The sequence below is a fragment of the Alosa alosa genome, chromosome 10 (genome assembly GCF_017589495.1).
Source record: "Alosa alosa isolate M-15738 ecotype Scorff River chromosome 10, AALO_Geno_1.1, whole genome shotgun sequence".
In the NCBI taxonomy this organism is placed as follows: domain Eukaryota; kingdom Metazoa; phylum Chordata; class Actinopteri; order Clupeiformes; family Clupeidae; genus Alosa; species Alosa alosa.
Window position 1 is genome coordinate 15,129,149 of NC_063198.1, and position 16,253 is coordinate 15,145,401.

The 16,253-nt window shown below is 44.7% G+C and overlaps 1 protein-coding gene across 6 annotated transcripts in view; it reads right to left on the reverse strand.

Annotated features, from left to right (window-relative positions):
* The window catches only part of atp2b4 (ATPase plasma membrane Ca2+ transporting 4), a 66,428-nt gene that overhangs the window by 39,496 nt on the left and 10,679 nt on the right, over positions 1–16,253 (reverse strand). For all 6 annotated transcript variants that reach the window (XM_048255459.1, XM_048255457.1, XM_048255454.1 and 3 more), the window contains exon 2: positions 399–869. In XM_048255459.1, coding sequence (XP_048111416.1) covers positions 399–588 — 190 coding nt within the window. In that variant the 5' untranslated portion in view covers positions 589–869. The remainder of the gene's footprint in view (positions 1–398; positions 870–16,253) is intronic.

Sequence of the window (16,253 nt, forward strand, 5' to 3'; positions counted from 1 at the left end):
TTGTACTGGCAAATGGCAATGCCATGGGTTTGTATAAACATCTGTTTGGGTAAACAGAGCTATTTCACCACAATGATAATCAGAGGTTTTTTGGGGATTAAATCTCTTTGAATATTAGAGACAAACAGACATGCATGAATAAAATATAGCTCTACATACAACATTAAAACCAACCAAATGGGCGAGGTATGCCATTACAAGGCTGATCACACTTTTCCACAATGAATGATGGCACATCAATATATATATGTGTGTGTTGGTGTGGCTGACTGCTTGTGTGTGTGTGTGTGTGTGTGTGTGTGCATCCCTGTCTGTGCACTGGTGTGTACTGTGCTTGTGTACTGGCTCCAGCTGTGGATATGTATGTAGTGCATGCGTGCGTGCGTGCGGTCACTCACCCTCAATAGGTGAGGTCTTGAGCCTGCGGCAGATTCCCTGCACGTCTCCGTATCGCTCGGTGATCTTGTTGACAGCCTCCGTGGATCTCAACTCCATCAGCTCCCGGAGGTCCATTACCGTGATGCCAAACTCACCCTCGCCATCCGCCACCGAGTTGGCCGCCGCGTGGTCCGCAGTGTTGTTAGCCATTTTGGAATGCTTGGTCGTGTCGAACCGGGTCGATGATTCGGACCGTTGGCTGTAAACCTTAAGACTGGATAGCAGTAAACCGGTTCAAGGTGAAGGGTAAAGAGATGAACTCCTTAGAGGGGTGCGTCTGATCTCAAGGCTGATCTGTGGTCAGTTGTAGTTTGGGAAGGGATTTGGGGGACAGGTCTGGGATCAGATGCAGAGACTCTTGGGTGAGCAGCTGGACTGGTGCAACATGCTTTTACGCGAGGGATCCTCTTGGCGTACTCTGTCTATAGTGCCTGAAAAAAAAAAAAAAAAAAAAAACATAGAGTCTTCACAAATAGTCTTCACAAGAGCTTCATAAATAACCACTTCCTCAGATCACAACTAAACACTTCAGGAAAAACTCAAAGTGAAACGCGCCGGATTGTTGGGGATGAAAGTATTGTAAATCAGCTATGGTCATTTACCCAGGTGGATCTTATGTGTGTCTTTGTCCAGTGATGCCAGTAACGCGTTACTTAGTAACACGTTCGTCTATTTTGACCACTTTTTTCGAGTAATGTAACGCGCTACTATTTACAAACCAGTAATCAGATTAAAATTACTTATCTAAGTCACTGTGCGTTACTATTTTTGTCATTTTCCTTAGTAAAAATATATAGTCTTTGCTTTCTTCTTGTCTCGGGGATTAAAGTCATGTAGGCTACAGTATGCTCACACTTTCAGCATGAGGACAACTCACGAGTAAAACCACGCAGCGACACAAACGTAAACAACAATGGAGGGAGGAGAGAGATGCACATTTTATCTATACAGTCATTATTTTGAGTTTGTGTCAACTAAACATGACAACATTAAGGTACATTCTACATTCTGTGCTGGCGACAAAGTGCTGTCTAGCTAGACATCCCAAGTCTCCCGAAGTTTTGGGAGTCTCCCACATTGATAGTGCCGTCCTGACGCCCGCAAATTACATAAAATCTCCCGGAACCTAGAGCGAACAAGAGCACGCAAGCCAGACCGGACTTCAAATCGCGTGTGCATCTGAGTTTAACGTACACACAACGGAGAGGGACAGTCTGAGGAGTGGTGTGTGTGTGCCTGAAGTGCATCCAAGACAGAGAGCATCCTTCTGTTTTGCTAAATCAACCAATCAGTTTTCAGTGTAGGTGGGCTTATACAGAGCCCGTTTACAGAGAGCCGGATCACTTCCTATTAACTCCATTGTACCTGCAATCTGTTGCAGTTCCGCTAGGGGCGATCACGAATAAGTGCAAAAACAATGGGGGTCTATGGAGCTAGACGGCTAAATTTGTCTCTTTCACCTGGTTGTCGTTGAGAAATTGTGGTTTCTGCAAGCTCAATATGGATTATAGGTCAAAAGTTGAATGAACGAGTAGTCACGTCCTTTCGATTTCTTACAGGTTGGGTCGTTGTTGCCCACAACACACTAGCTTTCTGCTAATGAATGACGTCATTGACACATTTGAAAGGCTTTTTAGAACAAATAAGTGACTCAAAAAATATAATACTCAGCGGTTTGTATTTTCTCTGCCCCCTCTTTTGGCAAAAAATTAAATCCCGAGAAAAGTGGATTTGAGGGGTACAGCTCCATAGGCCCCCATTCATTCTGCACTTATTCGTGAGCGCCCTCATGTGGAACCAGAAAAGGAACTGCAACCAGTTCAGAAACCGGAAGTTTCCCGAGAGTGGCAGTTCTCCCCTTATTAGACATTCTCTGGCTTATATCTCTTTTCTCCCGAACTTAATTAATCAGTTCAGTCAGTGTATCTAGGAACAGGAGCGTCATGGCAGAGTCAGTGCCCCTCAAAAAGGAACATTTAAGACCCATTTCACATCAGACTACACAAAAGTGTACCCAATTGTCTCATAAGTGTAAAACATAATGATAGTCTTGCACACTGCACTGTTTGTAAAATGTTAATTTGCTAATTGTTAAATGATTGCAAAAGACTTGTTGAGGTGAGTTTAACAAGTGTCATTTCATTTGCATATTACTCAGGCCTATACTAGATGGCTAGTTGCCAAGGCTACATGAAAAGGCCAAACTACCAAAATCTACATATTTTACTATCACAATTTCTATCAATAGGCCTTCCTTATTTGGTGTACTGACTAGACATTATTGAACAAACATCTGAATTTCAGTATCTAAGTAGGTTAGGTTGGGATGTCTGCTATACATTGTTGACATTACTGTTAAAATGCACTTCCAGTATAGTGAGTATTGGCAAAACCGGTTTTTATGTTGAGGCGGTGGGGGTGTTGTCGGCAGCTGCTGAAAGTAACTAATAAAGTAACTTGTAATCTAACTTAGTTACTTTTAAAATCAAGTAATCAGTAAAGTAACTAAGTTACTTTTTAAAGGAGTAATCAGTAATCAGATTACTTTGTCCTATGCAAGCATCCTTTGTTTATCCTTGAATGATTTTAATTCAATAGGGTCTGTCTAGGGTCCTTTTGGGTTATCCTCAGGTGTGACTTTCTACTGGGGGAGCACACCCCCCATGGCCGTTACCATTTGGCTAGGTGTAGATTGGGGGTAATTAACAACCATCTTTGGAGGAAGGGCTCTCTGAGTTAGAAGTAATTACACCCCCTTTTGATGCTGTAACTTGCATAAGATTTAGACTTGTCTTGAAAGTGTTGTGAATCAGAATCCTTTCTGTAAATGTACACTGTGTGTTTTTTTATGGTCATTTGTAATTTTGTTGTGTATCCCTTGTGTCTGTGGTTTGTAGTCAGAGTATCCTTGAATTCAATAGGAGCCTATCTCCAGGTGTGAAAACATTAATGTCTGTATAACGGTATGGGACCAGGCCTCTGAGAGACATCCCAGAACAAAGGGTGATCGGACCTGATGAAGGCCACATCCTCATCTTCCCTTTCTATTGCATATTCAAACTGGGTTGGACCTTGAGGTCACTCCTTCTTTTGTTTGTAACATAAGTTAGTATCAACCTCTGTATAGTTAGAGAATAGGGTGACACAAGCAGGTGCATCTCCCTTGAGGGGCACTGGCCACTCATCGAAAAGAATAAAAGCCTGTTCCTGATTTTCCAATGTCCTGACTGAGTCTCCAGAGAAATATGTTAGTATTATAGAGTAATATATCAGGAAGCATTGCGATGGCTGGGGAACAGGCTAAGTAGGCTGGCTGAGGCAGACGCTAAATGAACGGTCTGACATTTATGTTCTGGAGAGGTCGTTAGAGAGTAAAGATGGCAGGTAAGACGCACCAACATTGTCGGCGCACTTGTTAGCATCGAGACCTACAACAGCTACACTGACATTTCAACTAACCTCATTTGTATACAGTACATAATGTTTGGTTTGAATTTGCTTGCCTTGGTCCAGCAGTTAACCATATCATCTTGCAATTACAGCTAAGGTAAGATGCTAGCAGGCAAGCACTCATGCTGGCAGCCTTTTCTCACCGAAATGAATGCTGAAAATTAGCTACACTGCAAAAATGGCTTATCTATTAATCTTATATTAAGATAAAAAAAATCTAGTATAAAGAGACTTATACATAGTTTGCTTTCTCATAAAATCATTTGACTTAATTTAATGAGAGTTTGACTTGAAAACAAGCAAATTTGTCTGCCAGTGCCTGGAGCAAATTTGTCTTAAAAAGAAGCAAATTTGGCTGCCAGTGCGTTAAGCAAATTTGTCTTGATAAGACACCTTAAAATAAGTCAAACTCTTATTAAATGAAGTCAAAATAATCTTATGAGAGAGCAATAACACTTGGTTAGATTTTATTTTTTGCAATGTGTGCCAATATGGGACTTTCAGTTTCAGTAAACGCATAATAACAACAGAACAAAAGTCAAATTAAAGGTTAATAATATTAAAGGTTGCATACATATTATTAGTGAATGAGCTGGTAATGTATAAAATGCTGCTGCACCATGCTGGGCTTATGAAGTTCTTATTTACAAACAGAGCATACAAAATGGCTCCATTGATCCTCCGCATCTACACAAAGAGAGGCTTTGAGTATTTCCCACTGTGGCGTGTATGGACAAGGACAGGCGTGATTTCGTCTCTCTTTTTGGCTGGGAGAAAAAGCTGGGCAAATGCATATCATTCCAACTGGATCAATGACTCGAAAGCTAATGTGCCTGCTTTGGTGAATGGTCAGGTTCCACTGGCATCGTTACATACTCCAAGCATGCAATCCGGAGGTCACAGTTTGATGTGATGTGTGCAATGATTGAAGATGACGCACTCGTCCATAACTGTAAAATGCTCACACACACACACATACACTGAAACACACACACACACACACACACACACACACACACACAGTAGCCAGGACAAGCCTGTAGCATGTAATTGGGGTCGTGTGGTGGCAGAGGGCCCAAGGGCAGCACTCTAGCCTACATCAAATGGCCATGCCGTTTGAATTCGTAGCCCCCCATTACACCCAGACCTCCATCCATCCATCCTCTCCCCACCCCCACCCCTCTTTCCGGCAGCGAGCCTGTTAAGCATGGAGGCAGCCCAGCCCATCCCAGCCAAGGCAAGGCGGGTCGACCTGCCCGAGCTGCTCCACTTTTCTCCAGGCACACTGTGTCATCTCCTCAATGGGCACCGTTCATTAACTAAATCATTATGTAAACTGACCTAATCCTGTTCCACTCTTTCGTCGTCGCCCCCAAATCCTGTAATCACACAGATCAGGGATGAAGAAGGTACAGCATCGTTATCGAACCGTGGGAACATCCACGCTGTCACTGAGCGGAAGCCACGATGACGACGGGCCATCATGAAACAGGAAAGATTACGCGTGAGTCAGCCAATGTCATGAGGCATGTGACTAAATTCCATACTAAGTAAATATGAGGTTGTGGTTGACATTGAATTTCTAAAATGGCACTGGTTGCTCAGGGGAGAAAAAGCTTCACAAGTTGGTCAGGGTCAACACAGGAAAACCGCACAGAATGAAAGGATGAAAACATGTGCTTATAGCGTGGAAATGAGAACAGCGGGACACGTTTACCCGCACGCATTCTCATATGACACCAGGCTTGTGTACTTAATGGGATCGACCCCTGCCGAACAGAGAGTGAAGCTATCCACGCTGTTTTGGCGTCGAGAATTAGCAGGGTCGGCTTGCTTACCTAAAGGCTTTAAAATCTCCTCTCCAGGTATCCCAAAAGGGTTTACGGGCTGAGCACCACAGTCTGCATTCCCTTTTGTCTTGGCTAAACCCCCTCTTTGAGAAAACACTGGGTGTCAGTGACACTACTGGGTATCAGGTTCTTTACAAAAGGCAGCCTTGTTCATTTGCAATACAAAAAGATTGAAAACTGATGCAGGAAAATAGTCTCCTCTCCCTCCCCATCCCCTCTCTCTCTCTCTCTCTCTCTCTCTCTCTCCATACATATATAGTATACATATAGAGTATACATAACAATATCTTTAAATATGTGTGTGTAAACAGTATATAGATACTCTCCCTTCTCTCTGTCTCTCTAAATTACAGATACTCTCTCTCACACACATAAAAACACACACCCACACAAACATAATATGCAAACATACGCCCTGTGCCCTACATAGTTTGAATCGACTGAAATACTTCTCTCTCACACATATGTTTTTCTCTCCCCCCATCCACTAATGCCTGAGGACAAACTTTGGAATGGAGAGAGTTGCAGTGGCGGCGGTGGCGGCTCGGCAGAGATGGAGGTGATGCGTGCCCTCGTCGCCCACACCCGGGGCCTCATAAATATTCATACGCTCCCGCACTCCTCGTCCAGCTGAGCAACAGCGCCCGAGCGAGCGAGCCTGAACGCTGTGAGCCGTGACCTGTTGAGCTGTACAAACATCTCCTCTCTGTGTCAGGGGCTGGTAAATAGGCAGCGAGATAGAAAGAAAGAAAGAAAGAAAGAAAGAAAGAGAGAGAGAGAGAGAGAGAGAGAGAGAAGAGAGAGAGAGAGAGAGGAGAGAGAGAGAGAGAGAGAATGGAGCGGAGAGAAGAGGCGGCTGGGAGGGCGCCGAATGCTAAAACAAATCAGGCTGTGTACTGACGAGAGACTTGCACTGATTAGCGGTGCTATTGAGCACTGCAGCACTTTGCACAGCTTTAATGGTATACGGCAGCATTCAGCCACAGTAGGCTTAGCATATAGCTGCCTGCCTTTACTGATGCTGGGAAGAAAGATAGAAACAGAAATATATAGAGAAAGAGAATGAGAATGAGAGAGAGAGAGAGAGGAGGATGGATGATGTTTGGTTTCTCTGGGACCTGCAGAGCCGGTGCCAGACTTGTAGCTACACATCTGCCTGCAGTCTGGTGGAGCCTCTCTGCATTTCCTGTTCTATCATTCCTTTTGATTGTATTTCTGCCACACACACACACACACACACACACACACACACACACACAGATTTACTGTATCACCCGGGGGCAAACACTTCATCGGAGTGACAAAGAGGCGATTTAACAACACAAAACACGCCCCCTAAGAGACACCGGAGAGGGACACATCAAATCCCACAGACCCCTCTGGCAATGCAAAGGATTGTGGGATAAGTTCATAAATGCATCACATTTATTAAGGTTTTGGGTGTCTGCTTGCGTCACCACAAAAATAAAGGTAATTTTGTTTTTCTCTCACTGTGGCCTCTTTTTGGTAAGGATGGGACATGGTCTTTTGGGAACAACAGCCATGACCTCTCCCTCTCATGTTAAATCCAAAGACAGACTAGTGCACTTCCCCTGATTAATACCGAGCTGCTTGATCATCATTAAATTACAGCTAAGGTACACCATGCCCTTCCAGGGGAGATCAAACCATGTCACTTCAGTCAATGGTGCCCAGACAAATGTGCAAATAGGAAGAGCTCAATTCTCCACTTCTCGTCATCAGTAACCCGGTTACAGGAACAGTACCAACAGCTTAGCACACTGGCTGATGCAACAGCAATTTGTTTAATTGATCCATATGATGACGAGGGTATGGATGGGTGGACTAAATGGAGAGAGCCATTTTGTGGGGCTGCCATCCAAAGACCAGACAAGAGCCACACTGACATCCCTGTTGAGAGTGTCAAAACATTGGGAGGTGGATAGTGTGAGTGGCTTGCTGTGCTATAGTGCTGTGTTGTCATGCTGATTGCACAACAATGTGTTTGCTATTGAGATGAGAAGAAAAATGTTTATGTAGAATTGAGGATTAGGTATTTTAGCCATCTATGGTGCACATAAGGGCAGAATTTGAATCAACTCTTCAAACAACATGCATTCGTTTTTGAGAGCTCAATACTGGTGGCATGACAGACATGCAAATCACTGGTGCTCCATTCGAGACCTTGAGAGGTTTCGAATTGTGTCACAGTGACACAAATCTGCTCTCCATAGCCTGTTTGTTGGCATCCCAGGGGAATTAATTGGAGTGTGACTGGCTGTCCTGTGATTACATGCAAATTTGATTTATAATTGGAATGTCGAGGACTGACTGCGTGTTCTCATCCAACTTTACATTTCATAAAAGAAAAATCTTATTGGAGGAGAGGGCAGATGTTAAACATCCAGCACAGCTGAAGTATGAAATATGTGAGAAGTGGTAGCCTATCCGTGATAGAAAACTTGCTATTTATTTTTCCATTGTGTTGCAGCTGTTGCCATAGTATCATACAAACAAATGCCTCCAACTATATGACCAACTATCTAAAACCTTTTATTTATGTTTATTTATATTTCATATGCTCTTTGTGGCAAAACATGTATGAGGGACAGAGATCCTAGGTATGACCACCTCATAAGTTCTTTTCAATTTGAACAAATATCCAAATCCATTGTGGAGTCTAAGTGTGATTTCTTAGCTAGTGGAGGTGGGGGGATGAAACTGTGGCTGCTGCCAAATCTTCTTCCAGGGAATCATCATCATCATCATCATAATCATCATCATCCATTCTCCCACAGCACAAAGCCACCTCTGCTCTGATGGCAGCTAACACGGCTAACGACCTGGCGCCGAGGCGGTCCGCTGTCATTTAGGGCACTCAGTGCCAGCCCACACACACACACCTACACACACCTTAGCAGGCATGTCTACAGGGCTCCCAACCCCCACATAAATGGCATTTGGTTTGAGGCAGGAGGCAGGTGGCAGAGCGTTATTCAAACGACCAACTGGCACACAGTTTGGAGCAGGGCAGAAAATGAGAGAGAGAGAGAGAGAGAGAGAGAGAGAGAAAAGAGAGAGAGAGAGAGAGAGAGAGAGAGAAGTAAACAACAAAAAAGATAGCTATTCCATGCTCCCTGTGGCCAACAGCAAGGAAATAAAAATAAAATAACACACAAAGAACAATCAAATCAGGAAGCAGGGAGGTGAAAATGTGGCAGATAAATGTTATTGGGGAACAAAGACGAGACTAGCGCACAGACTAGCGAGGAGAGAGCAGAGCAGAGCAGAGCAGAGCGAGGCCGGGGGTGTGGAGAGAGCGATGGCCGGGATGTGGGGTTGCGCACTGGCTCTGCAGCCTCACCTGCCTTGCATACTAAAGCGGAGAATGCGGAGCCTAGCAGCTGAGAGCTGCCGCTGCCGCCACACACACAAACACACACACACACACACACACAAAGAGGGAGAGAGACTGCACCAAACACACTACTGCCACAGGAATCCCACCAGTAAAGAGAAGCAGAAAGAGAACACTGCACACTTGTGGTGTAATTACGCAACAAACATGAGGTGTGTGGTGCATGGCATGTTCTGGTTTCGCATGCACAGGTTCCATTCATTTCATTCTTTCACAGAAAACACATCTCTCTCTCTGGCACTCAATTTGTTCCACACCGCAGGCACTATCTATCTAGCAAAGGAGCTCTTTCCACCTACAACATGCTCCCTTTGTGCACATTTCATATGTATGATGTTTAAATATTTAGCAAATACAGTGTATCATGCACATCTATATTTACACACAATTGCCCTTTTATGGTGGTTCCCTCCTCCACACTGTAAACACACACACACACACACAAACAAGGTTGTGCCTGGACCTTTTAAGGAGGGCCGTTTGTTTTTCATGTGGCTAGTGTGTGGGAGTATGCAAACTGAGTCCCAGTTCTCTGCCAACCCGGCAGACACTATAATCAACAGCAGACCACACCCAGACTGCAGTCATGTGACCACAGAGGAAGTGGAAACTCCGTCTAGTAACCAGCCAGCCAGAGTCAGAGAGAAAATGAGGGAGAGGGAGAAACAGAGAGAAAGACAGAGACAGAGAGAGAGAGAGAGAGAGAACATGAAAAGAGGAAGTCAGAAGAGATCAGAGAGCAACGAGAGAAGAAACGAAAGTCACAGAGACTCATGAGGGGGAAAAAAGATAATGGGATGATAATGACTAGAGAATGGAAATAAATAAAATGAAAATAGACCCCTGGAGTCATCGTGACTCATAAAATGATCATGTCACAGAACATTAAGGAATGGACTTTCCATAACAGTCCAATGACGATCCAGTGGAAAATGTCAAATAAAAAACAGCATGTTCTTCACCCAGCACCGCTTCAAGGTGAAATCTGAGTGTCCGTGAATGAAACATGCTTGTGATACAAATCTTGCTTCGGCACCTGAGTGACGCTGGTGGAAGGGAGTTCCCTTACTGTGTGTGCGGGCAGGGCTTTCTTCACACCCACACTCTCTCCTTCCCTGTGCCTGTCCTCCCTTAAGTGCGCCACATACTCGACGCACCCGACCTGTAGCGCGACAATGTGACGTCACAGAAGCGCCATAACCATTTATACTCGCGCGTCATGGTCACGACACTAGTTGCAATATTCTCCTGAACAGAGGTGTCGCTGTTGTGAAAAGATTAACGCTAACTATGTTACACAGCAGAAAGAAGCTGCATTAAGAAACACTAGTAGCAGAGAATGTAAACGGGCTCTGCTATAGGGAGGGAAAGTGAAAACCAGCGCCCCAAGTGGTTGCGTTCCTATCGAAGAGCAGCTCCAATGTTAAGTCCCATTGACCTATTTCAAAAAATATATTGTGAAGCCAAATCAGCGATGTTATCCACCAAAAATATTTTTCAGTGTCTATACAGTAATAATATTTTAACTGTGAAAATGCCAGACCCTATTTTGCCTTATTTAAGAAAATCGAAATTGCTCTTTTTGTTTCATAAACGAACTACAAAAGAAGTCACGTGACTTTACCCTTCAACGTTACTCACGGTAGCATGGTTTGTTTATTAGCCTGGTTAGCATTGACACTTAACACTTACAGCTAGCTCTTCATGTGAGTAGAAGCACAACACCAGTTATCCTGACATAAAGGTTATCACCACGCGGTTTACATCACGTTCCGTTATTACAAAAATATGTTAAGCCAGTTAAGCAAATTGCGTATTGATCAGTTAGAGATTAAGCGCCCAAACATGTGACGTCACATGCAGCTGTTGTTCCTCATCACCGTGTTACGACAAAAACTCAAAACAATTCAACTGATCCTAAAAATAAGGTATGACCACTTGAAGCAATAGAGGTGACCCCAGTGCCTAACATATGGAAGGCATTAAATTAAGATCCCACTGTGCACTGAGATATTTTTTTTCTAAACAAAAATCCCATCCACTCCGCTAAACTCTAGGAACGCAACCACTAGATGGCGATGAGATTACTTTCCCTCCCTATTAGCTAGCCTCTGTGATGGTACTTCAGACTTTGGTTGCTACTATTCACAACTACCACCATCATTATCATCTAGTTTCCAAGGTGTGCGCACAGGTAGACAGGTAGATAGATAGATAGATAGATAGATAGATAGATATAGATAGATAGATAGATAGATACTTTAGTCATCCCGAGGGAAATTTTAATAATTTAAACAGTTTAGCTAGCTGGCTGAGTTTGTGTAATTTCCTGAAGTGGAAAGAGATTTTGTTCAGGCCTTAATAGATATCCTTTGTTTGAAAATAAATCGTTTCTATTCTTTCCTCTTAATTCCATGTGTTGCAACTCCCGCTGGTAACTTTATTAACTTATCCAGCAAACTATTACAAATTCACGACTGTAACAAAACACTGCAACTCTCGCTTGCCCTCGAACTAGTCCATCTTCCTGTTTCCGCTTTATCGCGCTCGTCTGAAAAAAAAATGAGTGGAAGCGCTACCTCAAGGCTACCTGGCTAAAATCCTGGCGCGCCAGCAAGATCTACGTCATTTTGACGTCACGGTGTCACGCTACCGGTCGGGTGCGTCGAGTATGTAGAACGCCTTACCCTCCCTCACCTCACTCTCTCACTCCTTCTCCCTCTGTCCCACCCCTTTCCTCCATTCCCCTCATCTCTAGGTCTCTCGCTGGAGCTTCAGCTGCATGACAGACCTAATCAAGCCCTCACCGCCCCACCTCCACCCTCAACCCACCCCCTTTCCTCCCAAATCCTCCCTGGTGTACTCCTCGACACCTCGCCGGTCTCTCGCCTGACCCCTCGGCGCGGCTGCCGGACCTCCCCCGGGGGGATGAGATCCGCTGGGTGACCCCGACCCTAAACTCTGAGCGATTATTTCGGTCCTAACCAGTAGGCCCTTTTTTTTTTCCGGACAGTTCCTTCCATCACTTGTTCCCTGGCTCTGTGAATCCAAGTCTCTTCCTCTTCGCTCCTCCTGGTCATCTGCCTGCCAAGTGTTCCACCACCACTACCTAAAATACCCACAACAGCCGAGCCCATGTTAACGGTGACCTTGTGGGTCTGCCCTTGCCCCGGTCTCTCTGCTGAAGAATAAACCCCTACGGTTACTATAGGAACACATTATGGTAAACACCAAATAAACTCCACTAGCACTGGAATTAAGCTGCAGAGTTTTATTTTTTTCACATTCATATTCTATTCGTAGCGACCATGCTGTCTGGTTTCCACTGTTTTTTTTTTTTTATTTGGTGTTTGAAGTTCCACGCTGTCTCTAGTAGTGATTGGTAGCAATAGGGGTTCAAACAGCAGATATGGAAAGAGAGCTGAAAAAGTTATGCTTTATTTTATCTGACAGCTTAACACCACCTGGTAATGACTTCATAACCATAGAGAGAGCAAAAATGAACCAGGAGCTGAATAAGCCTTTCAAAAAAAAAAAAAAAAAAAAAAAAACATTGCTTGAGACAATGTGTACCGCAAACAGTGAGAGTCCATCTAGGCTTAGCCTGGGCTCCCCCCACCGTAGTCATAATAGAAACAGGCCACGCTCTCAGGAGAACCACGACAGCAACAGGCGCAAACAGAAACAAGTGAAAGAGAACAGGCCTTGTGAAGACCCTGCCAACACACCAACACTGCGAGCACAAGTGACAGTGTTTAGGACTGAGCACGGAGATGACACAGGAGATAAAAAACAGACATGTCTCCATCTCTACCCACCTCTCTCTCTCTCTCTCTCTCTCTCTCTCTCTCTCTCTCTCTCCCTCTCTCTCTCCCTAAGACACACTCTCTCTCTTGACTTTAGGGCTTTAATGTGGGCTAGTAAATATGGAAAAAGGAGAGAACAATCCAACCTTTTGATCTCGGGTCTTAGGATAGAGACAAACAATACGGTGTGTGCATGGATGCCAATACGCCTCTTGCCTAAGCTGCTGCAGCCTTTTGAGGGTTGTGTGGGGTTGGTTCAAAGTCAGCTAAGTTCATTCATCGCAGAGAGGAGGGCAACACAGCTTCCTGCAGAGGCAGTTGGGTCTCTGGACAATATTCTGCATCTGCTAAACAACTGCTTAAAGCTGCAGTAGGCAATAACACAGGCATCCCCCAGTAGTGCCATTCGCTATGCAACTTTCTTCCCCAAGTGCTCCTTTTTGAAATCAAAGCCTGCTAAAACTGGTGGATGAACGAAGGCATTTAAATGACACTTGTCTTGCATCTGGCTTGATGGGAAAGGCATCTCTCCGGACAGATAATAACTGTCATTTCTAACCGAGCTCCCTTAACTCTGTCCCATGCCTTGTGAGTCACCAGGTTTTATATGAAATCTAATTAGACTGTGGTACGTGCCTTGCGCAGTTACTCAAATTTTCTATTTTACCTCAATCACATAGCTCTCTCTGAGGCATTGAAACAGCAAGGATCATAAAGGCAGTTTTCATCCATTTTTTTTAGTTATTAGTGTATTATTGCAATTTGTTACTGTGCTTTATCAAACATATTCAATCAAATACAGGTGATATAAGTCAACAGAAAGCAGTGTTTACTTCATGATAAATAACAAAATACGTGTGCTCACAACAGTTTTGGTACCAGACCATTTCTCGTGGAATTAGCCCTAGTGCAGGATGGGGGTTAGGTCAGCTAATCCGGGAGTCCACGGTCCAGCTCCAAGTAACATCAAACAATTCCAAGTTGTACACTAACTGTAATGCTCCCCTGAAAGCCAGGACAGACACCTAGCGTGTGTGACTGCAGCATGTGCTGATTGGGAAAAATTATGTGTTATAAGGCCGCACCAAGGCCCAGATGTCATCACACAGTTCACTATTTCTATTCACTAGAAATATAGCATATAGCACTAGAACATTGGCTATATCTTGACAAAGAAATGCATTTTGATCAAGACTTTATATGTAATTTCCTTTGACACAATAATGTCTATTACACAGAAAAACGGCCACTCACCACATTTCTACTGTTATCTGTCAGCTTCCACATTGTCCATGCATGCATTTGCAGTCATAGCCTGCATATGCCTGATAACTTAACCACATCATATTCCAAAGCTGATTAATACTTTGACTAATCGGAGGCCTTTAACCCTCCAACTAGCTATGGGGCACATTCAATACTAATAACAGTGACTATCAATACTAATGACAGTAGTTATAGTTATTATGCAAATAGTGGACTTGCTTAGATATGGATCCATTTTTCTATGTTCTCTCAATGTGCTAAAGCAATATTAGTTAGGTAGGGTTTCATTCAACAAATGGGAACATAAAATTGGCCAAAATGTTAAACAAACACCTACCAATCGGCTGCTGAATAAATGCTGCTCCCATTACATGGTGGTTTGGTTGAATCTTGGCTCTGCTGATAACCAGACAATAAACCCACCCAACACTCGCTCCCTCTCTGGCACACCTGGGGCATGGCCTGGCATACTAGGCACAGCTTTGCCTTGCGTTGCCCGGGCCTGGTGGAGACGCTGGCCAAAGGCTGTGACTGGCCTACTGCCGCTCTTGCCGCTCGGCTGTGCCTTCACCGTGTGCCAGTATTCTCAGTCCTGCCGCGTTAGGGCTGCCCCCCCCCCCCCTCGCATGCCATCCCTCCCTGCCAACGGGAACACCTCTTCCCAAGTGGGTACTCACTTCCCTCCCCCATCTTGCCCTCTCCCCATCCCCATGGCTCTTGTCATATCAGCCCAGTCCTACTGACAGGAGGGACAACAGTCTTAAATGTCACGTTCCCCTTTGGACTAGAAAATCATTTCTTCCTCTTCCTCTGTGACCTAAACTGTACGTAATAAAAAAGGAAACAATTTCTTCTTCGTCTTCATTCTAACAGCTCCTAAACATATGTCCTTGAAATGGGAGCAGTGTAAAGCAGAGCCAATGAAAAACCCAATGAAAGCCTTTTTGCTTCAACAACATTAATTGGTAAGGTTGCAGTAAAGATGTTTAGCATGTCCAGTATTCACAGGGCTTGTATGAAATTGCACTGTAACTGGCTACATGTGTGTGTTTTTCTGACTAATGACTTTTTTTACTGAACACTCACCAACTAGACCATCTGATAATCTGTAAAATATTTATTTCCTGCCAGTGAAAACCTGAATATCATGGTTTGGCTTTGTTTTGTTTTACCTTTATTTTTCCTGAGAAGTATGTGAAGAAAATCATGCATCTGTCAGGTTGCATTACAGCTATGGAGGGCCGACGGCATTGAGCCAGTCAATGGGGCAAGCGTTGTGCTTTTCGGAGGAGGTACGCAACACACACACACACAGACACACACACACACCACTTGCTCGCTCAAGCATCCTCATGTGGAGTGCAAGTTCTCTTATTGCCGCCTTCTTAGGTAGTGTCAGGAAGCCCTAGCTGAAGCAATTCTCTGCAGCCGCCCCCGTAGGTGAACGGCAGCAGAGAGAGGGAGGCCCCCAAATTGGCAAGGGGGTAGTGGGGCGCAGGGCGGGGGTGTCACAGCTGTGCGGCGACCAGTTTCACGAGAACATTCCGGAGAGTCCTGCTCCAGCCTGGCCAAGTGACTCAGAGAGTCGCGCCCGGCGCTGGGAAGAAATCATGTGAGCGCCTCATTCTTGGCATTCCACTCCGTTTTGTACCAATCCACACTCACGGGCTGAGTCATCCAAAGAGCCCCACGCACACACACACATGCACACAGACATGCATTCACACACACAAACCCATACAAGCACGCACACGCACACACACACACACACACACACACACACACACACATCCAAAATACACTCACCCACCCTGTACTCTCTCTCTCTCTCTCTGCCTCAGTGTTGCTGTTTCTTTGTTTTCTTCGCGGTTACTCTCTTCCTCCTCCATCCAAGGCCCTGTTCCCCTGCGCCACCCCTGCTGTCTCTATGCCCAGTCAAAGTGAACCACGCCCAGACAAGCTCCAAGGCCTGAGCTGCATACCAAGAGAGCGAGCACATGGTGGAAGAGAAGAGGCTCGCTTCAA